The following is a 27984-nucleotide window of genomic DNA, read 5'->3' on the forward strand; positions in this document are numbered from 1 at the left end:
GCTGGGCGGTGGTGACGCACACCTTTAATCCCAGCACTTGGGAGGCAGAGGCAGGCAGATCGCTGTGGCTTCGAGGCCAGCCTGGTCTACAAACGGAGTCCAGGACAGCCAAGGCTACACAGAGAAACCCTGTCTCGAAAAATTAAAAACAAAAAGAAAAGAAAGAAGACCTGGGACTGTCCAAGCCCTTGCCTACCTTGACTGCTACCTACCTACCTGTGGGAGGTGTGAACCCTTGCGGGTGGGGATGAAAGCAGAAAGGTGTGGCTCTGTGGCTGCCGATATTGGCAGGGGGTGCACAATAGCTTCGACATTTGCAGAAAATTCTGGGCAAAACAGTCTCATTGTCACAAGAACAATGAACACAGATGATCAAGTTTTGTAATTTAACTATGCCCCTAGGAAAAGCTGAACCGGCTTCTCAAATCTTTTCTTTTGTTGAGCTCCTTCCTTAGTTCGCTTTATTCCTCTGCTGAGGCTCCACTAAGTTGACTACAGATGGGGCGCGCGCGGGGTGGGGGTGAGGGTACGGGTACCTCTGGGGGTCTCACTCCAGCCTTAGGGAATTCTTTCCTATGTCCAGCCACGTGCTGGTTGTGGAGAAGGTCTAGCCTCCTTGGCAGTGCAGTCCATGAAATCCTATTATCCCACTTGAGTTAATTCTGCGCCGCCCCCGGGCTTCCCGTGGACAGAATTCTAAACATAGACAACCCAGCAGAGTATCTAGATTCTAGACCATGCATAGACCTCTTGCGGAAGTAAGGCTGGAAAGCCACCAGTGCCTGTGTCTGCACAGCTCCCAGAACGGGGGTGGGGGTTGGGGGTAGGGGTGAGTGGGGCAGGGTCCTCAGGAGCCGGAAAGAGGGCGGGTCCGAGTGGCCTTGGGTGCTCCTGTCTCAGGTCCCCAGGCTCTGCATCTCTCCCTGTGTCCCAAGTCAGGTGACCCGATCCAGTGCCCCTCGCACTCCAGCGCCCAGGAAGGAGGAAGGGGGAAGAGCAGGGTAAAGACCAGCTAGGGGCCGGCTTACCCGCCGACTTCCTGCTCCGCTGGAGCCCACCCTGCAGCACTGGGCAGGGGAGCTTTCAGTGCGGCCGCCCACGTGACCGTCTTCCTTGTTTTCTCCCCCTCCTCTTCCTTTCCCTCTCCCGCCCTCTCCCCGCAGCACCGGAGGCGGACCGCGGGGCGGGGCTGCAGCTTGCGACTCCAGTAGAGCAACCTGAGCCGGAGCGGGAGGACGCTGCTGGCTGCCGCGGTCTGAGCTCCACGCGCCGCGATGGGCCGGGCGAGCGGCTCCTCCGCCCTGCTGCGCGGGCTGCTACGCCTGCTGCCACTGCTGCTGCTGCTGGGGACGATGACGACGCAGGCCCTCGGTCCCCGGATCAGTGTGCCGCTGGGTGAGTGCTGCGGGGCGCGGCAGAGGAAGGAGATTGCTGATGAGGTGCTTAGTTGGGTGGTCGCGACAAAGGAGGGGTTGAGGTGCAGTCGTAGGACCTCTTCCCTTTACAAAGTGCTGTGGTCAAAGCGAGAGAAGAGGGAAGCTAGGGCTCTTGAGAGCCGCTTTCTTCCTTTTTCTATCTGGACCTGAAGAGGGCCGCTCTCCTGCTCTGTTGCAGTTGCTTCTCTTCCAGGATGGGGCACACTCGGCACTGGCTAGGGGCCTTAGGTGCTGGCCATCCTGTCTACTCATCTACTTGTCTTTGATGCTGACCGGGGCCAACCGCAGAGCCACCCTCTGCACAGGGCTGAGGGGGCGGCTGCTGGCCCTGCTGTACGTTCTGGGTTGCTGGTATTCTCAGGCAGCCACAGCAGCGTCCGGAGCGTGGCGGATAAGCACCAGGTCTTTCCTCCATCTCTGATGAACCTGGAGGCTTTAGCCCCCACCCCCAACCGACTTGGAAACTGACATTCCGAAGACTCGGCAGGACCCTGCCTAGAGGGACCTGAGAATACCACCCTAGTGGGCCAGATTCCTTTCCTGGCGGTTTACATTAGCCTCTGTGTTTCCAACCCTCCACTCTTCCTCTCGTTACTCCCCTTTGTCTGATCACCCCTGAATCTTCTCCTGGAAACCTCAAGTTTTGGAATTCTAGGGACTTGGGTCTTAAGTCCAGCAAAAACCTCCTACTCCCTGCACTCCTGTTTCTTGTCCAGCATAGATACCTTGCAAAGCCATCTTGGGAAATTAATGAAACTTGGTGCATTAGGTGGGCCTCAGGCCCAAGGTGCCAACAGACACCGTTTGGCCAAACCCCTCTTAACTTGCAAGCTGTCACGTATGAGTTAGTGCATAAATTAGAGGTTACAGACTAAAACTGTACTCGACTTCCTTATCCTTATAACATCCCCACCCCTAAAAGCATCCCATTTGCAAAAGGGTAGAACCAGCCCCTCAGTTAAGACCCCTAACAGGATCTGAATCTCTTACGGGAAACATTACTGGCTGCCAAAGTTCAAATCCTGCCTCAGCCACTTAGTATCCATGTGACCTTAAGTAAACAACTTAACTTCTCTGTGCCTTGATTTCCTCATCTGTAAAGTAGGGATATTAGACCTTGCTCAAGGCTCACCCCATTACCCGTTGCAAAGTCCTTAGGATAGGGCTTGGTACAGAAACCTCTCAGCAGGTGTTGGCTGTCATTCTTGTTATGTTAAACTCGGACCACTCCTGCTAGGAGGATCTGGGTGGTTCTCCATGGGGTGGAGATGGTTCCAGAGTGTTAGTTTGACTGCAGCTCTTTGGGAGTTCTGTTCGTGAAGTGTGTGGGTGTATGAGCACATGAAACACGTGTGGAGGTCAGTGAGGTCAGAGGGCAACTGGCAAAGTTCTTTAGCCATGTGGATATCTGGCATTAAACTCAGGTCATCAGGCTTGGTGTGGAATGCCTTTCCCTGATGAACCGTCTCACGGTGACCCCCTCACCCTGGTTTCCCTTCTGAGCTAGGCATGGGACCCATCTTGTGTTAGCCATACCCCTTGCTCACACAGCTATCAAGCAGTGTCTCCCTAGACCAGTGGTCCCTAGCCTTCCTAATGCTGCGACGTTTTAAAACATTTCCTCAGGTGGGTGACCCCCCCAAACCATAAATTATTTTCGTTGCTACTTTGTAACTGTAAATTTGCCTCTGTTATGAATCGTAAGGTACATATCTGCGTTTTCTGACAGTCTTAGGCGACCCATGTGAAAGGATCACTTGATCCCCTAAATGAGTGAAAGCCACAGGTTGAGAACTGCTGCCCTAGACCCTTGTTCCCTCTCAGCTTTAGAAAAAAAGGCCTACGAGGTGGGGACAGATGCACCTGTGGACTCCACTCATGCCCTGGGAAGGCAGGACTAGCTCTTGGGGTCACACCAAACACAGTAGGTCTCTGTCTCTAGAAGTGGTGAGGAGACCTAAGGGAAATAATGATGTTCTGCTTTCTGGGAGAACATCAGTCCTTGGGTAGCTGCACACAGCTCCAGGACCTGGCCAGCTCCCACAGTTTTGTGATCAACCAGGACCTGCCACCGGTGGGTGAGGTGTGTCTTGTGCACTATACAGAGGTATCCAGCTGAGGGGTTGAAAGGGCCTGTAGGCCAAGAACATACACTTCATCTGTGTTTTGGGGCTGATTCTGCCAGGGGTATGGGGACACTTTGTCAGTCCTTACCAAGCTCTGCAGTGTTTCAGCAATGCCCAGCCACCTGAACACTGGGTGTGCATCCACACTTGGCTGAGCTACCATGCTACCACAGTGCTCTACTGTCCTGGGCTTCCATAGTGCCCTCGGCACCTGCTTCCACTCCCTTTCCTCCCGTGTACAGGCAGGTTCTGTGGCTGGACTCCCAAATGGGGAATGCCCTGGTGACTGAGCAGGCTCACCCTTTGAGTCTGGCCTGAGACCGTTTCCTGTCCCATCCCCGGGGGCTCGTTATATGTTCCTGGCAGTGTGCCCTTCCTTGGCAGGCCCTTGGTGACCATGGGGTGCCTGGGCCAGGGCCCTTCGGCCTTCTGACACAGGCATCTCAGGGATTGCACAGAACTGAGACTACACCCCTTTTCCCACCACCCAAACTGAATTCATACCCCCAAGGACCCCCAAGAACCTGATGCTCAGGTACAGTGGGCTCTGTCTATGACTGAAAACAAAGTCCCCTGAAACAGAAAGCCCTGTTTATTCTGCATCTGGGGTCTCATAGAGAACTCTCACTCCTGTGGATGGTTCTTGGGAGCCTCAGCTTGGAGGGGTACTTGTAATCTCACCTAGTGGTCAGTAGAGGAAAGGAAGACCTCGGACAGTTTGCGAAACAGTAGGGGAGCAGTTGTGGGGATTCCTGAGGCAGCTGGAAGTCTGTGGAAGCCACGCTTCAGAGAAGAACATGAAATTTGGCTTCTTTTGCCATAAAAACTCCAGGGCTGTAATGTGGGGCAAGAGCAGGCATCTGGCCTGTTTGAAGAAACAAAAACAAAACTGCTCCCTCCCACCGCCTGCTGAAGTCTGCTGGAGCCCCCTTATTTGGGCAATTAAGAGTTATTAATGTCCTCAGCCCCAGAAGCATCCTGCTAAAAAGCTCTGGAAACAGTGTATGAACCAGATTGGAATTAAATCTGTAGGCCTGCGAAATGCAGTCAACAAAACCCCATTGAATGCAGAGAACAAGGCACTTGGCACAAATCAGCTGCCCGTCCTCCGACCTGGAGCAGGCATTCACAGTCAGGGCTGCCTGAGTGGGCCCTGTGCTGATCGCTGCTTTGGTTCCCTCTTGTCTGGTTATTGACCTCCCGCCTCGATCTGACCTCTGCTCAACATGAGACTTTGTAGTTCTGTCCCATAGGCTGGTCTATTTATGATCCTTCAGAGGCGAGCTGATAGTGGAGAGCCCTATGGATGGCTACTGAGAGCCGGGATGGGAAAACTGGTTTACCACCCTTGTCAAAGGACACATTGCACGCCAAGCTATGGCCCTTTAAAGCCTTGTATCCATGTCCACAAGACAGGAAGAATAGCAGGGCCCATCATCTCCCGGGCTCCTGAGAGGGACTACAGAAATAATGTATGTAAAGTGCTTGGCAGCCTGGCCAGCAGAAAGTAGCAGCTTTTGCTGCACACCACCCTGCTCGAACCAGGAGGTGCATGCCGAGCACTGGCTGCTTGCATGGTGTAGGACTCTGGGAGGTGCCAGCACAGTTAAGTCCTGCATCTGCCACCAGAGCTGAGTGGGGTAGCCCCTGCCCTGACCTGGGGAGGAGTCAAAGCCAGGCCCCCAGGGCTGATGGGAGGTCAGTCCCAGGGACCCACTTAGGTTTGTCCACTTTTCAAGAGCTCCTGGTTCTGTCCTTTGAAAATTCTTCTATGGCTCAAGAACCTCTGCTGCTTGGGGCTGGGTTCCTCCCTGCCTGCCCTTTGCTGCTTCTCCTCTGCTCTGTGGTCTGTGGATGCCCCGTTCCATTCCGCTGTGGTATGCCTGCCCAGGAGAACACTTGCCGAGTGTAAGAGGAGCCTCTTGACACACTGCATAGCATAGTCATCATCAAGGTGATAGGCCCTAGTTAAAAGGCTTTGCAAGTTCGGGGCCAGCCTGGTCTACAGAGTGAGTCCAGGACAGCCAGGGCTACACAGAGAAACCCTGTCTTGAAAAACAAAAGCAGGGCTGGAGAGATGGCTCAGAGGTTAAAGGCACTGATTGTTCCTCCAGAGGTCCTGAGTTCAGTTCCCAGCAACCACATGGTGACACAACCATCTGTAATGTAATGTGGTGCCCCCTTCTGGTCTGCAGATGTGCAGGCAGAGCACTGTACACATAATAAATGAGTAATAAATCTTAAAAGAAAGAAAGAAAAACAAAAACAACAAAAAATGGTTCTGCAAGGCCATTTATACCTCTCCCTATAGCCACTGTCTCCTCCTCTTCCTCTTTTGTTTTGTTTTCCAAGACAGGGTTTCTCTGTGTAGTCCTGGCTGTCCTGGACTCCCTTCGAAGACCAGGCTGGCCTTGAACTCATAGAGATCCGCCTGTCTCTGCCTCCCCAAGTGAGTACTATCTTAAGACTACATTGTACAGCCACTTTCCCCCAAGTGGCACTCCCTGCCCTTCTTTACTTCTGGCCTCCCTGTCTTGGGAGGGTTTGTCACACCAGGAAAGAAGCCGGCTCCTGTAGGAGACAGCTTCTTGCCAGACCACAGGCCTTCCCTCTGCCGCTCACTTGCCCTCTGGGGTCTCGCTGGTCAGCCCTGTTCCTGTGGGATCGTCTGTGCCACAGGGCTGCCTGCAACCCTTCAGGGTCACAGTGGTGTTCCAGCCTTGGGAACGTAGATAGCTGGTGAGTTGACAGGTGTAGCTGAGGGTCACAGGCGTAGCTGAGGGTCACACAGGTGCGTGGTTTATCTGCGTCCAGGTGCTCCCTTCCAGGCCTGTGATGTAACCCTTCTTGGTTGGGCCTGTCGGAAAGCCCTTCCTCTAGCCTGGCAGAGGCGCTTCAGTGAGAGGCTTGTGGTAGGTGAAAGACAGAGCCCTCGTTCCTCCTCCTTCCCAAAGAGTGGCCAGGGTAGCCAACTTGCGGCCTTGGGGGATTCTTTTTTCTTTTCTTTTTCGCCCCCAATGCTAGAGTGGGCACCAGGAGCACAGAGCATAACATTTGCTGAGGAAACCCTCTGCTGTTGAGTTCCATCCCAGCCCTGGCCTCTCCTCACTCATCCTGTGTGAGAGGCTGTCTGCTTCAGAAGACAAGGACACCGTCCACTGCAGGGCCCACTGGGCATGCTCACTCTGGCCTGTGGAGTTGCATTGTTTTACCCAGTGTAGAAAAGCATGCTGAGCCCCAGAGAAGCCACCTCATCCTGTCAGGGTCACTGGTCATAACGATAAGAGACTGTGCATGGGCCAGTTTCTTCATGGACTCAGGAGCCCCATTCTGTGCAGCTGCCTCTGGCTTCACCTGCCAGTTACACACGAGCAGCATAGCGGCCCGGCTCAGCCCTTTAGTGATGGATCAGCTATGCAATTCCATCTGGTAAAGACCTCTACTGAGGTCAACTCCTCTACAGAGTGACTGAGCAAGGGAGCCAGCTGAGGCCCCGAAGGCACTGTCCAATTGGATATCAGCGGGCTTGGCCAGGAGGTGATGGGCACAGTGTGCAGGTTCGCACACTAGGAGTGGTGGCCAAAGCCAGCCTGCGGATACTTTTATTTTTATTTTTATTTTTATTTTTGGCTTCCAAGTGACTTAGAAAATTGTATATAGTGGCTGATATTTAAAATTTAGGAAATTTTATATAAAAATCCAGATTTCCGGCTCTAGGGGACTCTGGCAAGGCAGGGCCCCTTTTCCTTAGCAGTAAGCAGTAAGGGCTCAGCAGCTCCCTCCTTCTAAGGCCTCATGCCTCCAGGAGGTTAAACTCATACCAATGCTGTCTGCCTTGCCCTGGTACTTGGAAGAAGGTTATCACACATGTGTGAAAAGGTACAGAGGAAGGGAGGGGAGGGCAGAGGGCAGGAAGAGGAGTGCTGCCACGCCACACTTTCTTTTACTCAGAAGCCCTCCTGCAGGCTTTCCACTAAGGGGATAGGTGATCAGTGATGACGTCAGGGTGGGACTTTGTAACCATTGCCCTGTGACTCATTTCCTATTTCCTGCAGCACTTTTAGCTGCCACATGTCTTTTTGTGGCCTTTGGGATGCTGTGACTTGAGTGAGCTGCCAGTGTGCTGGAGGGGTCAGACCCGGGGTAGAGCAGGAACCCTCAGGACCTCCACGCTGTCTTCTTTCAGTGTAGGCCTTCTCTCTGGACGATAGCACCACAAAATGAGGGACTCTGTCCTTGGTTCAACCAACAAACATTCGTCACAGGCTTCCTTGGAAGTCACCTGACCAGGTGGTGTGTGCCTGGGGTAGCAGGTGTGAGTAAGATTTGGTCTTGATATTGAAAGTTCTTCTGTTTGGTGGCAAAGACATAAAGCAACGTCGCCCTAGCCAGTGGCCGCTGTGCGGAGTCTGACAGGCCTTTGTCTGGCTGGAGATTCAGGAAGGTTTATAGAAAAGATGGTAGCTTAGTCAGGGCGAACAGCAGCACAGAGCTGGCTGGCTGTGACCAAAGCGCCGTTGAGCTGCAGCTCTTTGTCGCTCACTTGAAACGAGTAGGGGACTGGTTCACCACTGTAGGCTTTGTGAGGCGGTGGCGACAGTTCTTGGAGAGCCTTCCAGAAGTAGCACGGATCCCTGGGAGGCTACGGTAGCCCAGGTAGGAGAGGTAGGGGCCTGGTTCAGGTTTGTGGTCGTGGAGCAGTGAGGTGGGGCAGATTTGGAAAATGCAGAGGAGGGAGAGTCGGCAAAATTTGATGATAGATTGCATGTGTGTGGCCGAGGGAAGGAGTGACACGTGGTACGAGAGGCACGTGAGAGGCCTATGAGGGTGTCCTTGGAGTAAAGCATTGTGCTTGAGTGGATGGCTAGAATTATGTGGTAGGTGTGGACACGTGACCCTTCTCAGTGAGAAGAACAAGAGCAACATATGAGAGAAAAGCCTAGAGAGGCCAAAGAGTGGTTGGGCGGCTGCACAGGTTCACATCCCACCTCCACCACATGCCCTAAGTGGAGAAGATCAACCATGCCAGCCACCTGGAGGGGACTGTGGGACTGAATACACAGAGGCCATGGTGTGTGTGTGTGTGTGTGTGTGTATGTGTGTGTGTGTGGCGGGGGGAGCATGAGATGACCCTTGAGGGCCTTTGGGCCCGACAACAGGAGGACAAGCAGTGTGAAAGATTATGAAGCCACTTCCTGGGCCTTGGAGGGCTCACCCACCACTGGTTGAAGCCAGTGCCTGGATCTGAGAGGGAGGCAAAGGCAGGTGAAGGTGTGGGCCAGAGCTCTTTTTAAGGAGTTTGCCTGGCTTTCCAGAAGGAAAACGGAGCCTCCTGAAAGGGAGCTCTATGCGTGGTAAAGCTAGAAGTTGAGGTCACTCGTACTCAGTGGCCCCTGTTTCTTCAGAAAAACACTGGAGACAGCTGTGAGGAAGAGGGTGGTAGGAGCACCAAGCCCGTGGAAGAGGGGGAGTTAGAGTGGCCAGAACTGAGCAGAGGAACATAGAAGCTGCCTGTGGTCCTGGGTGGGCCCAAGTGGAGTGTGGGGGGGGGGTCAGTGGTCAGGCTCTGAAGGTGTTGGAACAGTGTATGTAGCTGAGGCATAGGTCCCATGGCTTTGGGGTTCTGATGGGTTGGCCAGGTCACATAGGAACAGCTGGGAGAAACCCTCTCCAAAGTAAACCCTCCCTATGAGCACAAATGCTACACAAGGCTTTCTCTCTGTGGTTGGTTTATTATCATTGTTACTATTACTGGTTTTGAGTCAGAGTCTTGCTGTATATAACTTAGACTTTCATTGGGCTTCTAGTAGGTTCTTCCTCAATCTCCCAAGTGCTATAAATATTTTCTTTTTGTGGGGTGAGGTAGTGGGTTGAGACAAAGATTTGTGAGGTCCATACTGGATGCGCACTGGCATTGGAGCCATGGATGACCTCAAACTTCTGACACTTCATACTTTGACCTCCCAAGCGCTAGGATTCCCGCCCACCATACCAAGCTGAGAAATGGATTCGTGAGCACTTCAGCCCAGGGGAGACTGTGGCACAGACACCACCACAGTGGGACTGACTGATCTTCTCTAATCGACTCTGCCCTGGCCTTAGCCAAGTGATGCCGACCTTGGCTTCCCACTTCTGTAGCCTGGAGACAAGGTGGCTGCTTCCTGCCCAGCACTGGGTGGTGTGGAGGGAGGAAGTGCATACAAGTCAGCTTGCTGACTGTAGCAAGTGGGTTCAAGGTTTTGGTGACTTGGCATTGAGTCCCTGAGATACAGCCACCCAGGAGGCCTGTCAAGCCCCCTGCAAAAGGCCCCTTCCTTGCTCTGAGTTGGCAGGGAGGCTGGTGTGTTCTGGCCTCATCCTGCTGGGACTTGTGGAGGGCAAGAAGTTAGGGCCAGGTCAGCATCTCACTCTGATGGCTTATGAGTTGTAGAGCAGAGAAAAGTGGGGTGGGTCTCTGAGTCAGCAGTGCCACGGTGAGGCTGAGCCTTATTCCTGCCTTAACCCAGAAAACGCCAAGCTTCCGGCTGAGTCACAGGGAGAGGGAGAGTCTCCATGAGGCTGGGGGCTGAGGAGTTCCCCCATCACTTCCTGCTAGGATTGGGGGTGTGGGGCCCTGCAAGTAACTGGCCTGGAATAGCTCAATCCTACCTTCTTGAAGGATGGAGTACCTCTGGGGGGCACAGGCAGCCACCTGCGCAAGTTGCCCAGGGTCCACAGAGAGGCTCCATCCTGATTGGGACAGCAGCCAGAGCTTCTAGTTTGGGGATGGGGGACAGGGAGGGTACCTGAGCCACACTCACAGCCAGGAGACCAGGTGGGAACATGCTCTTTGGCACAAGAGGCACAACAGAAAACAACACACACACACACACACACACACACACACACACACCGCACCCCTCTCCCTACCTCCTCCAGTCACCTTTGCACAAAGAGCACCAAGAACTCATGCACAAGCCTGGACAGGCCCCAGGGTTCCGTGCACATATGCACACAGACACACAGACATGGGCAGGCTCAGGCAGGGCGTTCAGCACAGACGTCCACACAGCCACTCCGTCGAGGTGGCCCCAGACACGTGGGAGCTTGGGTAGTCACAGCACTCAATGCGTGCTTTGATAACACATATTTCTGTTTCCGACCTGGTCTGATCATGAGACCCTTGTGGACCACACTCAGAGTCAGGTGGGATGGGCTGATGCTGTAAGCTCTCAGGAGGGAGGCCGCACCCCCTGCCCTGCCCTGCCCTCTGTGGCTTGCCTGGCTGGATTTTCCTGCAGGCCTTTTGGATTTTGTTTTTGAGCCACTCGAGTGTTGATCGTGTGCCAGGCACCATGCCAGCACAGGGGAAACGTGTGCAAAGTTGTTTTGAGTAAAGCGCTCGGTAAGTGTGGGTTATTATGTACATTACTATTTACATGCGTAATCTCGTCTCTTCCCATAACAAGTCTATGAGGCAGAGGGCTATTATTGTCCCCATTTTACAGATAAGGAAAGTGGGGCTCTGAGAGGTTAAGTGGCTTGTCCTTATGAGCGGCAATGGCTGCACTGGAGCCTAGTCTTTGACTCCGGTATACGCTCTCAAGCTGTCCTGTGAGATAACTACAGCTGGGTCCATCAGTACACATGGCTCTTATGTTTGAGGCACAGGGTCGGTCGAAGGGATGAGGGGAGGCATGGAGGGTGGTCCCAGCATGAGAGAGCATGTGGTGAAGGCACTGTGCTCACTTCGGAGACTGTTCCACTTTCCACCCCTTGACCATTTTGTTCGATGTGTTTCCAGCAGATACAGTGAGTCTTGGACCGCCGGCACCCAGGCTCCCCCCTGCAGCCGGGCATGACTTTGTCTGAGGGACCCTGGGCAGCTTGCCATCCACCCAGGCTAAAGTGGAGGGGGTGTTGAGCTGCCACCTGGAACTGTGTTTATCTCGGACTCTGCGTTTCTTTTTCTGGACAGCATCCAAGGGTGGCTTCCACCCAGAGCTGTAGGTCCCACCCAGGTGGAAATGCCCTCTGGTATAGGCAGATAAACTTTGGCAAACCAGAGGCAGCCTGTGCTTCCAGAAACCTTGAGGGGTACCAGAGATAAAGGGGTACAAGAGCCGTGTGCCTTAATCTTGCTGAGTCTGCGTGAGGCTCTCGTGAGCTGCACTTTTTGTACACATGTGAGGAACCAAGTGAAGTGAGTAGGTGTCACACAGGGAAGGGCTTACCAGGAGCTTCTCAGAGTGCAGTCCTTGGGCCACCTCCTCCCAAGTCACGGGAGCTGGTCCAGTGGCCGTCTCTCAGACCAGCAGTTTCAGAATCTCTATGGGAGCATCTGGAGTGCATGAGATGTTTAGGGACGTTGGAATTGTACTGAAACTTTCCCTGGCCCCCCAGTGTGTAGAAGTACTAAAGGTTTGAAGTCTTGGGTGCTGCAGAAGTTAAGAGTTGGAGAAGAGGCTCTTGGTAGTTTAAAGAGAGGATATCTTTGGGTTTCAAGTGTCTCTGGTGTCAGTGGCAGAATTCGGGCTTGGGCATCAGGCTTGTGCAACCCTGTGTCTAACTCTGAGTTTTAGGAGTGTCACAAAACTTCAGCTACAGGGCCACACAAATTTCCCCCTGAACACAGTCCCCTCCCACCACTCCCTCCCCAGACCTTCTGGGGTGCAGCTATGGGCCCCAGTGGCCCTGTTGACTGGAGATGTTACTCATCCCATGTGTCTCAGCAAGCTGATTGGGAAAGCCCCATTTGAGAGGCTCCTCAGCATCTCATGTCATGGGATGAAAGGCTGAGCTTCCATCAAAGGAGTGGGATAGTTTCCTGTTCTTGAACAGTGAGAACCAAGGTACTTCATTTCCCCCTTCTCCGTGGCCACCGGAGTCTTGGAGCTAAATGTGCAGCACACGCCTGGTAGCTGTGTGACGATCTTATGACCTGCTTGTGTGACCTCTCTCCCCTCCCTTCTTTAGATGGCTTCTTCAGGTGGTTTTTTTTTTTTTTTTTTCCCTTCTGATTTTAATGCTTCTATTTCAACACGTTCTTTTCTTCATGTTTCCTTACCTCTTCCTGGAACCAGGCTGAGGGTATGTAAAAACACTGCACATGTAAACACACATCAAGCCATCCTCACAGTGCTCGGCTGGCATGCTGCCTCGTGGCTTCCCAGCTCTGAGAATCTGTTTGTTTGCATGGTCTCGAGCCACTGGTCAGCTGGGACATGCCTGAGGCTGCCCTGGGGCTGCTTGCTGCTTGTTTTTTTGTTCTGTCATGGCCGCTTAGAATTTTTAAAACAGTTTTCCCTCTGAGCCCATTGGTTATTCAAAGTGTAAACAGTACACTGATGGGTCAGTGGGGGTTGACTTGTTTTTCTCCTCTTAAATTTATCTTTTACATTATGCAAGTATAAATTGCTTACTGTAAAACCCCAAAATAACAAGTTTAAGGGGAAAATGGCTGTGACCCTTCTAGGGATTGCTTCAGTATTTTGTGCTTCAGTCTTCTGTCTGGATTTTTTTTCTCATTTTTATTCTTTGCCACACAGGGAAATAATCTGCCCAGACATTCTATAATCTTCATTTTTACCTAGTGATGAATAAAAATAGTGTCTTCTAATTATTACATCTTCTGCAACAATGAAAAGATCTTAAATTTTACTCAGTGGTACTGTGTGTGTGTGTGTGTGTGTGTTATGTAAATGCACAAGTATGCATGTATTTGTGTATTATGTAAATGCATGCGGGCTGGCCAGATGGCTCAGTGGGTAAAGGCGCTGTTGTTGCCAAGCCTGATAATCTGAAGTCAGTCCCTAGGACTCACACACACACACACACACACACACACACACACACACACACACACACACACATGCATTTTTTTGTTTGTTTGCGTTTCAACATAGGGTCTCTCTGTGTAGCCTTGGCTGTCCTGAACTCAGTTTGTAGACCAGGCTGGCCTCGAACTTGCAGAGATCCACCTGCCTCTGCCTCCCGAGTGCTGAGATTAAAGGAGTGTGCCACTGAGCCCAGGCACAGACACTTATTAAAATGTTAAGCAGGAAAGGGTTTGCTGTAAGAACCAACACTGTTGCCAGGCATATTGACGCACGCCTTTAATCCCAGCACATGGGAGGCAGAGGCAGGTGATCGCTGTGAGTTCGAGGCCAGCCTCGTCTACAAAGTGAGTATAGAACAGCCAAGGCTACACAGAGAAACCCTGTCAGAAAAAAAGACCAAAAAAAATATATATGTATTAAAAAAAATTTTTTTTAAACCAATATTGTCTCAGCAGTTGCATTCTATGCCTGGTTCACAGGCTGCCTCTGGATCATTGAGGGTTCACCCTACCATTGTTCCCTCTGGACACTGACAAGAAGGGTTCACACCACCATTGCTTTTCCATCTCTAAACTCTTGGCTTGCTGCTGAGAAAACTGAGGCCCCTCCATACATGCTCTGCAGTTTCCCTCCCCTTCCACTTAAAATAATACGCCTACCCTGGGTGGGGTGATACATTTTTGTCACCCCAGCACATGAGGCTGAGGCAGGAGGATCATGATTTTGAGACTAGTCTGCACTATGTAACAAAGCTGTGGTTTTTTGTTTGTTTGTTTTTGTTTTGAAAACATGGCTAGGCAGTGATGGCGCACGCCTTTAATCCCAGCACTTGAGAGGCAGAGGCAGGCAGATCGCTGTGAGTTCGAGGCCAGCCTGGTCTACAAAGTGAGTCCAGGACAGCCAAGGCTACACGGAGAAACCCTGTCTCGAAAAACCAACCAACCACAAAAACAAGCAAACTCCATTTGGTCTAAGGTTGTATACTTCTCAGTGGTCTAGGCTAAATGTCATCCACAATCAAAACAGCAGTACACTTGAGCATCTTGCTTAAATGTCTGATACAGCCCTCACTTTTGTTGTATGTATCTGCACATACAGACGTGTGCTGTTAGGGATGCAACCCAGGCCCTTACGTGTTAGACAAGCATGTTTCCATACACACTGTAGCCCTATAGCCCATATAGTGACCCTCTTTGCTCCTAGGAAGGACAGCAGAGTCTTATTCCCACCCTATCACCCCCAACTCTTCCCACACACTACCGTGCCCCCCCCCCCCCCCCCCCCCCCCCCCCCCCCCCCCGTCATGCTGTCAGTGGCACATTCATGTTTCTGAGGACAGGGCTAATGGCATTTATGTTCTGTTGAGTAACTAAGTCTTCCCAAGTGCTGGTGGCTCTGGCTTGAGGCAGAAGGGTTAAACTATCCCTGCAGGGTCAGGGGAGGGGCTGCCCTTGCCTTTCCTTTGCTTTGGGTCAGACACTGTTCACAGGAGGATATTACATGGACTAGTCTCCCTTGTCTGCATTACAGTTATTTATTTTAATGTGTACATGCACACTGCCATAGCACTCAAGAGGTCAGAGGACAGCTAGGGGAGTTCACCCTCCTGTTGTACGGGTCCTGGGTACTGACCTCGAGTGGTCAGGCTTGGTGGCAAGCACCTTTACCCACTGAGCCAGCCTGTCCTTTCTTATATTCTATTATGCACTTGCAACCCGTGACTTTATATTTTAATTTACTTGGTATTACTTGGTATTTTGACCCTTTCTCTCTCTTTCTTAAAACGGGGTCTCACTTAAATAAACCCAGATTGCCTTCAAACTTCTAATCCTCCTGCCTCATCCTCCCCTGTGCTGGGATTACAGGCATGTACCACAGCACCTAGCTAGACTATGTCTGTCTGTCTTTTTTTTTTAAGATTTAGTTATTATTATATATACAGTGCTCTGCCTGCATGTATAGGCCAGAAGAGGGCATCAGATCACATTATAGATGGTTGTGAGCTACTATGTGATTGCTGGGAATTGAACTCAGGACCTTTGGAAGAACAATCAGTGCTTTTAACCTCTGAGCCATCTCTCCAGCCTCTGACTATGTCTTTCTTACACAGCTTGCTTTGCTTATTTTCTGGAGTTTCTAACATATTTTGTTTTTACCTGCTGTGTAACACTGCATTGACTGGAGTGTCATAATTTATTTTCACCATATCCTTGGACTCTGAGGTTTCCAGTTTCTCAGTCCTATGAATGGAGCTGTAATTAATCTTCTTTTCTATGTATCTTGGTGCATTTCTTTCTTATGCTTGAGTGTCAGAAAAGCTACTTTTTTGTTTTGTTTTGGTTTTGGTTTTTCGAGACAGGGTTTCTCTGTGTAGCCTTGGCCATCCTGGACTCACTTTGTACACCAGGCTGGCCTCAAACTCACAGCGATCCGCCTGCCTCTGCCTCCCGAGTGCTGAGATTAAAGGCGTGCGCCACCATGCCCGGCTCAGAAAAGCTACTTTCTATAGCCAACCTATTGCCCCAAATTCTTGCCACTGACTGTCCTGCGGATCTGTCTTTGGCTAAATTCGACCATTCCTGAACTGGATGGAAAAGGTGGTTCTCAGGCAATGTCCGATTTCCTCTCCCTAGGCTCTGAAGAAAGGCCAATCCAAAAGTTTGAAGCTGAAAACATCTCCAACTACACAGCCCTTCTGCTGAGCCGGGACGGTCAGACGCTTTACGTGGGGGCCCGAGAAGCTCTTTTTGCACTTAACAGCAGCCTCGGCTTCCTGCCAGGCGGGGAGTACCAAGAGGTGAGAGTCGTGGGAGAGTGGCTGGGTGGCCAGAGAGGGGTGGTGAGAAAGCTTGGCCTGCTGGGCAGGATGCTCGGGGCAGGAGAGGAGCATTGCCCAGTGCACCCTCTAAGCCCTGGGACATCCCTTTCCCATCTTCTTCCCCAGCTGCTGTGGCGTGCAGATGCCGACAGGAAGCAGCAGTGCAGCTTCAAGGGCAAGGACCCCAAGGTGAGACTGGAGGAGGCGGAGGGACCTAGGCAGAACACTGAGCAGACACAGCCAAGAGTTATGAAAAGAGTATAGCCTGGAGATAGCCAGCGCTGGGCTTGGATCCCAGCCCCAGCTCCATCCTCTCTGTGATCTGGGGCAAGTAGATTCATCCAGCCGAGCCTTACTGTCCCCACCTGTAGGATGGGGATAGTATGCCTGTATCCCTGGATAAATCAGTGGGTCCAGGGCCCCTGACATAATAAAACATTAGTCTTAGCACCAGCATGACCCGGGTGAAGGGCTGATTGTGTCTGTAAAGGGTCTCTAGTGGAGAGACAAGTCTGGAAGATTCTAGTTTGGTTCTGGCCAAGACATTAGATGGGATCCAGCCCAACCCAGGGTTCTCCTGCACGACTTGCTGCCATTCCCAGAGGCCTCCACATCCAGTCCTGGCTCCCCCAGCCAATCATGCTTCATGCTGCAAACTGTCAGCAAGTACTTGTTGGCAGCATGGGGACAGAGCACAGTGCCTTCTGCACTGTAGACAGTGCTCTGGCTGTGAGCCGTGCCTCAGCCTCAGCCTCAGCCCCTCTTCAGCACTAGTTCTGTACTGTTAGCTACCAGAGACATGAAAAAGTAAAACCAGGCCGGTAATCCCAGAACTTGGGCAGGAGGATTAGAAATTCAAGGTCAGCTGGGCATGGCGGCGCATGCCTGTAATTCTAGCACTTGGAAGGCAGAGGCAGGCAGAATCTTTGCGAGTTCAAGGTCAGCCTGGTCTACAAAGAGTTCCAGGACAGTCAAGGCTACACAGAGAAAACCCTGTCTCAAAAACCAAAAAAAGAAAGAAAAAAGCTTACATAATGTGTAGATGTGTGAGCTATGATTTCAAGGCAGGAAAGGAACTTGATCTGGAAATATCCAGAGTGTGAGCAGGACTTTGGTTTCACTCTGAGTGAGCAGAGAAGTGACATGGCCATGCCTGTGTATTTTGCTTTGTTTTACAGAACTCTGGGGGTCAAGCCCAGGGTCTCATACAGGTCAGCCAAGTGCTCCACCACTGAGCTACTCTGTGGTGCCTCTGTTCTTGAGGCAGGCTCTTACTCTGTAGCCTAGACTGGCCTTGTAATTTAGGCTGTGCCCCTTCCCCCCTCCCCCACTCGAGACAGGGTTTCTCTGTGTAGCCTTGGCTGTTTAAGACTCACTTTGTGTAGTCCAGGCTGGCCTCAAACTCACAGAGATCCGCCTGCCTCTGCCTCCCGAGTGCTGGGATTAAAGGCATGTGCCACCACACTGCTCAGGCTGGTCTTGAACTTGGGATTCTCCTGTCTCACCTTCCAGAGTAAATGGAATTATAGATACCAGGCCTGTCTTACCTGTGGTTTAAAATGATCACTCTGAGCCTACTTGTAATTTTAGTACTTGTAAAGCAGAGAATTCAGTACTAATTCCAGGCCAGCCTGGGCTACTGGACTCTCATAAATAACAAAGAACAAATAGGTCCCTTTGTGTACATGCTAGAGTGGCCTCTCTGGGACTGGACAGAATGTCAGCCACTGAGGGTCAGCGATGATAGTGCCTCATGCAGGGTACTATCCACAAAGGAAGTGGGAAGTGGTCAGATTCTGGGTTTTTGTGTATTGAAGGTTTTGCATCTAGGAAGGTGTGAGATTTGAGAGACAGCAAGGCTGTCTTTCCTCCCATTGGAAAGATGGCACAGAAAGAATTCAGTGAGTCTTGGGGAGGCAGTGGCACGGATCTGGAAATTCCTATTTAGACACCTTGTGGGGTACTATTTGTGCTGGTCAGGGCTGAGCAGTTTGCCTGCTTTGCTTCCTGTTTGCCTCACTGGGTTGCAGAAGACTCCAGAGAGCCAAGAGGCGGAATTCCCCGCTCTGGGGTGCCCTTCACCACAGGGAAAGAACATTGCCAGTCTGGAGACTAGCTGAGCACCAGGAGCCTCTGCCTGCCGCTCCTGTTTTCCCTATTATTCTGTTATCCCCAGACCCCCAGCAAAGGCCCCACCCCCAGGCTTGGCCTCCCGTCTGGGCAGAAGGCCTCTGCAGTGCCCTCTGGTGGCATATGTGGGCCTGACATTCTCTCCTTCCCCACAGCGAGACTGTCAAAACTACATCAAGATCCTCCTGCCACTCAACAGCAGCCACCTGCTGACCTGTGGCACCGCAGCCTTCAGCCCCCTGTGTGCCTACATTGTGAGTTCCCTCTTCTACCCTGGGGCTTGGCTGCAGCTGCGGGGGCACAGCCCACCTGCCAGGGGAGCTCTCCTCTAGCTCTGACTCCTGGTGAAAGAGGGCCCTCAGGGTAGGCTTCTGGGTAGCAGCAGGCTCTTGAGACCCCAGAGCCCATCGTCCTGGCTTCCTCACACCCTGACATGCTGTAGCAGAAGGTGACATTAAGGCTGTGTTTTGGAACACAAACTCCTGGGTTCATGTTGTGTTGCTCTCCCTTGAAACTTTTCAAGCCACACCTCTCCCCTGCCCATTGGAGATTAGTGCCCACTGTACACATGCGGTCACATAGACCATGGTGTAAGGAGGGCACACAGTTTGGCCCCTGTACATCTCCCTGCTGGGCACTTCTCTGCTACCCGCCTTGGCCCTGAGCCACTTATCTACTCCCCCACAGAACACTGCGAGCTTCACTTTAGCCCGAGATGAGGCTGGCAATGTCCTCCTGGAGGATGGCAAGGGCCGTTGTCCCTTTGACCCCAACTTCAAGTCCACGGCCCTGGTCGTTGGTAAGCGGTGGCACAGGCTGGGTGCTTTGGGGCTCCTTGGAATCGGGAGGTGCACATGGCAGGAGGACTGGATTGGGGTGTGTTTGGACTTTGGGCAGTGTGAGCCCCAGGGTTGAGCGGGTGTCTCCTCATGCTGTGCTGGTTCCCAGGGGGCATCAAGTGACTCTAGGCTGCCCCCTCCCAAGTTCCTGCTTCCATCTAGGCAGGATGGATGGGGCTGTGGTCACTGTGGGCCCTGAGTAGGGCGCAGGGCCTGGGCCAAGGGAGCCATTCCCATGGGAACGTTCTCTTGGCAGACGGTGAGCTATACACTGGAACAGTCAGCAGCTTCCAGGGAAACGACCCAGCCATTTCCCGGAGCCAGAGCTCCCGGCCCACCAAGACTGAGAGCTCCCTCAACTGGCTACAAGGTGGAGTTCTGCCTCAGCTCACTAGGCAATCTCCTAACCCTTGGGAGGGGCCATGGTCCCAGAGGTTCCTAGACTGACTGTGTACCCTCCACTGGCCTCTGCAGACCCCGCCTTTGTGGCCTCAGCCTATGTTCCTGAGAGTCTGGGCAGCCCGATAGGTGACGACGATAAGATCTACTTCTTCTTCAGTGAGACGGGCCAGGAATTTGAGTTCTTTGAGGACACCATTGTGTCCCGAGTGGCCCGAGTCTGCAAGGTGAGAAGTGTGGGGATCAGGATCATCCACCCCAAAAGGCAGCTGACATCTGTAACCTTCCAGAACCAGCCTCCAGGGAGCAACAGCTCCACCAGCAACCTGCCTCTCTTCTTCCTCCTTGTCCTCCTCCTTTTTTTTTTTTTTTTTTTTTTTTCTCTTGAAACAGGGTTTCTCTGTGTAGCCTTGGCTGTCCTGGACTTGGTTTGTAGAACAGGCTAGCCTTGTACTCAGAGAGATCGGCCTGCCTCTGCCTCCCGAGTGCTGGGATTACAGTGTTTTGTTTTTCGAGACGGTCTCTCTGTGAGGCCTTGACTGTCCTGGACTCGCTTTGTAGACCAGGCTGGCCTCGAACTCACGGTGATCTGCCTCCCCAGTGCTGGGATTAAAGGTGTGTGCCACTACACCGGGCGAATTTTTTATCTTAATGCATGTGTTATCAGACCTGGCTTACATTGTGCTGGAGAGCGAGCCCAGGGTTATAAATATAAGGTAGGCACTCTAGCAGCCCCTTGGAAAACAGTCCTTGGCTTTCTCCTAAACTGAAAACCCAGGAAAGTACACATAACAGTGACCTACAAGACTGCATCACATTGTAAGTAAGAGCCCAGGTTTTTGAGTTCCAGCTTCCTGGTTCCTGCTCTGCTCCTCATCTGTTAAATGGCAGCGATGCCACAACCAGTGTCAGAGCTGTCACATGGATTCAATTCTGCCATGTAAAGCTCTTAGGGTGCCTACCGTCTCCACAAGAAGGAGCCACCCATACCATGAACGTGTTCTTTGCTGATCTATTCAAACTAATGTATTTGTATTGAGTTGGTTACAAACCTGAGTTGTGCTGCTCAAGGTGCTTTAGGCGTCCTGTTTGCTCAGCAGTCCATCATGGACACCTCTGCCTAGTATTCATGTATTCATTTAGATACTCATTGAGTTGAAGTCTTACTGTACTCCCTGGCTGGCTGCAATCCTCCTGCTTCATCCTCCTGAGTAACCTGAAGCTCCATGGCCAATGATGCTGACATGCTGGTGACACTGCTATTTCCTGCGCTATTTCCTGTCATCCACAATAGAGAGTGCATCTTCATGACCAGAGACACGTGTTTCTAAGTTTTCTCCATTTTAAGTGCTTATCTCTCCTGTCCCTCATTCTTCATTCCTCTGTCTGTCTCAGCTACGGCTGAGGGGCAGGCAAGACAACACGGTGCCTCCGCCTGTGGCCCTGAGCTTGTGGCTGAGCCAGTGCTGCCTCTTTTCCAGGGCGATGAGGGTGGAGAGCGGGTGCTGCAGCAGCGCTGGACCTCCTTCCTCAAGGCTCAGCTTCTGTGCTCCCGGCCTGACGATGGCTTTCCCTTCAACGTGCTGCAAGATGTCTTCACCCTAAGCCCCAACCCTCAGGATTGGCGCAAGACCCTTTTCTATGGCGTCTTCACCTCCCAGTGGTGAGATGCTAGGGTTAGCTGGGAGCAGGAGGGGAAAGAGTGGCCAGACCCCACTGGTGGCACCTTGAACCCTGACTCTCAACTAGGAATTAATTTGGCTGTTGCTTTTGCAGGCACAGAGGGACCACAGAAGGTTCTGCTATCTGTGTCTTCACCATGAATGATGTGCAGAAGGCCTTTGACGGCCTGTACAAGAAAGTGAACAGAGAGACGCAGCAGTGGTACACTGAGACCCACTCAGTGCCCACACCCCGGCCTGGAGCGGTATGTATCAGTACTGTTGCACTCAGAGTGGGTTCTGGGCAGGCTGGGTCCCTAGACCGTGCTGAGAGCAAGGCTGTGTGGCCTCAGACAAATCACCATGCTTCTCTGAGCCTGTTTTTCTCATCTTTGAAATAGGGCATAATAAGCCCAGGCCTCCTGTCTTACCTAATTCGATGTCACCATGATTGAATGCCTCAGCTCTGTCCTGTCGGCCTGACTTTTTTTTTTTTTTTTTTTTTTTTTTGGTTTTTCGAGACAAGGTTTCTCTGTGTAGCCTTGGCTGTCCTGGACTCACTTTGTAGACCAGGCTGGCCTGGAACTCACAGCGATCCGCCTGTCTCTGCCTCCCGAGTGCTGGGATTAAAGGCGTGCGCCACCACGCCCAGCTTCAGCCTGACTCATGTACTTGTTGTGTAACCTCTTTGAAGGTTGTCTGTAGAGTCAGTTGTGGTCGCTGCACTGGCAGAGAGCCGAGTACTAGCCAGGTTTTGGTACTGTCCTTCTTAGGGGTCACCTTTAGCATCGTATTTTGTAAATACACACTTTCCTCACTTGCTGATTGGTCTAATAAAGACTGACTGGGCAGAAGCTGTTCCTATCTGCTCCATTAGTTGAGGGTCACTGCCCGTGTTGCCTCATACCCAGAGAAACCCTTGGGCAGAGAGAAGCAGGGCCTGGGGAGGTATGGAGATTGGCTACGGCTCACTGTACTGAGATCTGACCAGCTCCAGCTTCCTGAGAACCTGAGTAAGACCCCAGGAAGATGAGCAGTCTGTGGGCAAATTTGGTAAGGAGCAGTAGGCCAGGGGCCAGCAAGAAATCAAAGCTCACATGTCAGGTTTGCCTTTAGACCAGCACTGTGCAGAAAGGCAGATGTGCCATGATTTCTGAAGCAGAGGGCTTGGGGCTGGGGATGCCACTGTCCCCTGCGGAGGCATTTCTCCACGCTCACTCCTATTCCTCCTGCTTCTGCCTCCTTCAGTGCATCACCAACAGTGCCCGGGAAAGGAAGATCAACTCTTCCCTGCAGCTCCCAGACCGAGTGCTGAACTTCCTCAAGGACCACTTCTTGATGGATGGCCAGGTCCGCAGCCGCCTGCTGCTGCTGCAACCACAAGCCCGCTACCAGCGTGTGGCTGTGCACCGAGTGCCTGGCCTGCACAGCACGTATGACGTCCTATTTCTGGGCACTGGTGAGTGCGTGCAGCCCAGCAAGATTGAGTTAAGGAGGAGAGTGCATGCATGGCGGGTGGATCCTGGGCAGTGGGCTCCACCAGGGCCTGAGTCGTGTCCACGCCCCCAGGTGATGGCCGCCTGCACAAGGCAGTGACCCTAGGCTCCAGAGTGCACATCATTGAGGAGCTGCAGGTCTTCCCTCAAGGACAGCCTGTGCAGAACCTGCTCCTGGACAGCCATGGGGTAAGTGGGCCATGGAATGAAATGGGCCGCTTCCATTGTCACAGAGCCAGCTCTTCCTCCCTTGCCCAAGATGGACCGTTATAGAGCCCTGTTTCATGACCATCAAAAGGATGTGAGGCTGTAGTGAGCATGTAAGGCTAGTGTGACTGACTGATGGGTTGCCTAGCCTCCCTCTCCCTCTCTGTGTTTGGCTGTGTAGGGACTGCTGTATGCCTCCTCCCATTCCGGTGTAGTGCAAGTGCCAGTAGCCAACTGCAGCCTATACCCAAGCTGTGGAGACTGCCTCCTGGCTCGAGACCCCTACTGCGCCTGGAGCGGCTCTAGCTGCCAGCTCCTCAGCCTCTACCAGCCTGATCTGGCCTCCAGGTGAGAGCACCCATGCCACCTCTAAGCCCTCTGCACGGTCTCCTTCCTACTCACGTCTCCACACGGTTAGTTCTTGGTTCTCTGCTTCCATCAGCGCCAGCACAGGCGGGATAGTCAGTGTTTGCCTTTCCTGCCTGGAAGGGGAAGAGAGTTTGTTAGATGAGAAACAGCCTCACAGGAGAGAGTGGATTGCCCTGTGAGCAGAGCTTGGTGAACAAGGACTACAAAGCAGCCTACTGAACCACTAAATAGCAGTTAGAGCGCCGGGCGTGGTGGCGCACACCTTTAATCCCAGCCCTCAGGAGGCAGAGGCAGGTGGATCACTGTGAGTTGGGGGCCAGCCTGGTCTACAGAGAGGGTTCCAGGACAGCCAGGGCTATTACACAGAGAAGCCCTGTTTGGAAAACAAAACAAAAAAAGTAGTCAGAGTAACATTTGGATTAGAGATGTCTATGCAGAAAATAGGGATTTGCTGTTTGGCATAGTGGTACAAACCTTTAATCCCAGCATTCAGGAGGCAGAGGCAGGAGGATCTCTGAATTCAAAGGCAGCCTGGTCTACAGAGTTACAGGCCAGCCAGGCTACATACTGAGACCCTGTCTCAATTTAAAAAACAAATTGGGGTGAGTCAGTGGTGGGGCGTGTCTGTAATCCCAATACCTAGTTTTATTGTTGTTATTGTTTGTTTTCATGTAGCTTAGGCTGGCCCGGAACTCAGTATATAGTTGTGGAGGATCAAGAAAAATATCAGGTGGTTAGAACATGGTGGTGCATGACTACAGTCATAGCACTCAGAGGTAGAGGGGGGAGTCCGGAAGTTAAAGGGCATTATCTGCAGCACAGTGGGTTTGTAGGACCAGCCTGGGTTACATGAGACCTGCTCTCACATAAAGGATGCTATTGGAGCTATGGCTAAGCAGAGGTTAGAGCCCTTCTGCTCTTGTAGGAGATCCAGGCTCCAGACCTAGCCCCCATCAGGCAGTTCACAACTGACTGCCTGTAACTGCAGCTCCAGGGGCTCCAACCCCCTGGCCTCCTACACATAAACTCACCCAGGCACAGACAGACACGCATACATTATAGTAATAATTACATCTTTTTTTAAAAAAAGAATAGGAGCTGGGTGTGGTGGCGCACGCCTTTAATCCTAGCACTCTGGCACTCAGCAGGCAGAGGCCAGTGGATCGATCGCTGTGAGTTCGAGGCCAGCCTGGACTACAAAGTGAGTCTAGGACAGCCAAGGCTACACAGAGAAACCCTGTCTCAAAGAGAGAGAGAGAGAGAGAGAGAGAGAGAGAGAGAGAGAGAGAGAGAAGGAGAAAGAATGTGCACAATGGATTGGATTTTAACGTCCTCATATTTTTCTAAAGCGTGTAAAACAATCTAATTGTTTTAGTAAACATGGGCAATCTCAATTGTAGTGTTCTTTTGTTTACAGCAAAAAGGACACACATTTTTTTAAAAAGGACACAGATCATTGTATAGCTACTGCACGGAAGTCAAACATCCAGTGTTCCTTGTATTCTTGTTTCACGTAGGGTGGTATAGCTGGTATCTGTGTTTAAACTATTGCAGGAGCTTCTGTGTTTGGGGACAGTGGTGCATGGCCTACAGTTCCATTACAAGAGAGAGAGGCAGGAAGATCTCTCGTTCAAAATCATCCTTGACTACAGAACAAGTTTGAGGTTAGCCTAGGCTACATAAGACCCTGTTTCAGCCAGGTGTTATGGTAAACTCCTTTAATCCCAGCACTGGGGAGGCAGAGGCAGGCAGATCTCTGTGAGTTTGAGGCCAGCCTGGTCTACAAAGAGAGTTCCAGGATAGCTAGGGCTGTTACACAGAGAAACTTTGTCTCAAAAAACCAAAATAAATAGATAGCACAAAGAAAGAAAGAAGGAGAGAGGGAGAAGAAAAGGGAAGTTTTTTGTTTTAGACAAGGTCTTGCTCTATAGCTGGGGCTAGAATTCATGCCAGTTCTCCTGCCTCTGCCTCCCGAGTGCTGGGATTAAAGGTGTGTGCCACCACGCCCGGCTGCCTCTTGGATTTTTAATTCCTTTTTTTTTTTTTTTTTTTTTTTTTTGGCAGCAGGGCTGGGGGACGGGTGTTATTTAAGAAAGGGTCTCATGTAGCCTAGACTAGCCTCCAAATCACTATGTAGTAAAATGACCTTGGATTTCTGTACCGCCTGTGTCTACCTCCCAAGTGCTAGGTTTTATAGTGAAAAGAGATTGTATGTGACTTTCATGTATAATAATCTGTAGATGGGAGCTGAAGAGACAGCTCAGTCAGTGAAGTGCTTGCCTCCAAAGTGAGCATCTGAGTTTGATTCCCAGAACAGACATAAAGCAATTCCAGGCATGTTGTGACGAGAGAGACAGGTGGGTCCCTGCAGGTCACTGGCCACTTAATCTCTCCCAGGTAGTAAATTCCAGGCCAGTAAGATGCTGTGTCTTAAAGGAGTAGATGGTGCTCCCGAGGAGGACACCAAGGGTGTCCTCCAGTCTGCGCATGAGCATGTACACACATAATCATAACTGGAGATGTGGGTCAGCTCAGGGAAGTTCCTTCCCGGCGGCCACGGACTTGCTGCTCCACACCACACCGGGTTCCCTGCCCAGGTCCAAGGCCAGAGGCGGGAGGGAACATGGGCCTATGGAATTCTACCTAAGATTCTTGTATCCAGGCCATGGATCCAGGACATTGAGGGTGCCAATGCCAAGGAACTCTGCAATATTTCCTCCTCCCGGCCCCGGTCTTTTGTGCCCGCAGGTAAGACACCCTGGGAAGGTTGGGCTATATTTGCTTGGAAGATAACTCCAGATATTTTTAGGAATAGATTTTTCCTCTAGTCTTACAAAAATGGTCCAGATAGTGAGTCTCACTCAGTCCCAAGAATCGCCTGGTATCAGCCATCCCATGGTATCACCTGTCATAGTTAATGTTCTATTGTTGGGAACAGACAGCGTGGCCACAGCAACTTTCATAAAGGAAAACATTCAGTTGGGGCTGGCTCACAATTCAGAGGTTTAGTCCGTTACTGTCATGGCAGAAAGTATGGCAGCAGGAAGATAGTCTCTGGGCCTAGCTTGGGCATCTGAGACCTCAAAGCCCACCCGCAATGACGCACTTCCTCCAACAAGGCCACACCTCCCAATAGTGTCATTGCCTGTGAGCCTATGGGGCCCTGTCCATTCAACCTGCCACACAGAGTACAGGAGGGTGGGGCTAAGCTTGGGACTGCTCTGGGCACTGGCCCCTTCTACCCCTTGCCTATTCTGCCCACAGGCAAGCCATGTAAACAAGTCCAGATCCAACCAAACACAGTGAACACTCTGGCCTGCCCACTCCTCTCGAACCTGGCCACTCGGCTCTGGCTGCATAACGGAGCCCCTGTCAATGCCTCTGCCTCCTGCCGTGTGTTGCCTACTGGGGACCTGCTGCTGGTGGGCAGCCAGGAGGGCTTGGGGGTGTTCCAGTGTTGGTCAATAGAAGAAGGATTCCGGCAGCTTGTGGCCAGCTACTGCCCAGAGGTGATGGAGGATGGGGTGATGAACCACAAGGACGAACATGATGGTGTCCCTGTCATTATCAACACATCTCGAGTGAGTGCGCCAGCTGGTGGCAGGGCCAGCTGGGGTGAAGACAAATCATACTGGAATGAATTCCTGGTGATGTGTGCTCTGTTTGGGGTTGCTGTGGTCCTTCTGGTTTTGTTCTTTCTCTACCGACATCGGGATGGCATGAAACTGTTCCTGAAGCAGGGTGAATGTGCCAGTGTGCACCCCAAGACTCGCCCTATCGTGCTCCCACCCGAGACCCGGCCACTCAATGGCGTCGGCCCTCCTAGCACCCCACTGGACCACCGAGGCTACCAGGCTCTGTCGGATAGCTCCCCAGGGCCCCGAGTCTTCACTGAGTCAGAGAAGAGACCACTGAGTATCCAGGACACCTTTGTGGAGGTGTCCCCTGTGTGTCCCCGGCCCCGGGTTCGGCTGGGCTCTGAGATCCGAGACTCTGTAGTATGAGAGCTGACTTTGGATGCGGCCACCTTGGCCTCGTGGGCTGAGAATGTTCAGTGGAGGTCAGCTGCACCTCTGCTGCTCACCGAACAAAACCATGGTACCCTGCTTGGGAGGCAGCTGGTATCACAACCCTGACGGTGCAGCCAGCTGGTTCCAGTGCCTGGCTCAAGATGGGGCTGCCTCCAGGGGCCCAGGGGCCCGTGTCTGGGTGGTAGGACTCTGCTACTTAAACTGAGCCCTTTGTTTAAAACTGCGAATGTGAAGCCAGAGCGAGAGGGGAGAGAGAGAGACAAGGAATACGACACAGCCACTCCAATTCAGCCTTTTGGGGAATTATCCAGAGTGGCTTTGTGAGACAAGAGTTGGGAGTCCCTCCCCCACTGGCCTATTTTACCACCTTACTCTGCTGCCGAGGGCTAGAACCTGGGCCCTGCTCCAGCTCCAGCCGACCGAGGACATATCTGTGGCCACTGACACCCCACGACCTCAGGGACCAGAGGGCTAGGCTGGCTCTGCAGCCCTCCTCACCAGACGCTGGGCTGTCCCCAGTTCCCAGGACTTTTCCGGCCTGTATCAGGCTGTGGCCTCAAGCCAGGGAGTGACCCCAGGGGAGTTTGTGACAGATAGTCAGAAGACTATGTCCCACCACCTCATCAGCCCTATCTTCCAATTCCAACACTAGGG

General features: G+C 52.1%; 1 protein-coding gene across 1 annotated transcript; it reads left to right on the plus strand.

Moving 5' to 3' along the window:
- The first annotated feature begins 1187 nt into the window (after positions 1-1187).
- Positions 1188-27584, plus strand: Sema4b (semaphorin 4B). Its single transcript, XM_051148777.1, has 14 exons — positions 1188-1395; positions 16014-16177; positions 16325-16387; positions 18484-18582; positions 19016-19127; positions 19424-19537; positions 19642-19793; positions 21048-21229; positions 21343-21493; positions 22476-22686; positions 22797-22912; positions 23112-23278; positions 25962-26047; positions 26564-27584. The coding sequence occupies exons 1-14, from the start codon at positions 1275-1277 to the stop codon at positions 27301-27303; spliced, it is 2478 nt and encodes an 825-aa protein (XP_051004734.1). The 5' UTR covers positions 1188-1274; the 3' UTR covers positions 27304-27584.
- The last annotated feature ends 400 nt before the right edge of the window (positions 27585-27984 follow it).

This window comes from Acomys russatus, chromosome 7 (genome assembly GCF_903995435.1).
Source record: "Acomys russatus chromosome 7, mAcoRus1.1, whole genome shotgun sequence".
In the NCBI taxonomy this organism is placed as follows: Eukaryota; Metazoa; Chordata; class Mammalia; order Rodentia; family Muridae; genus Acomys; species Acomys russatus.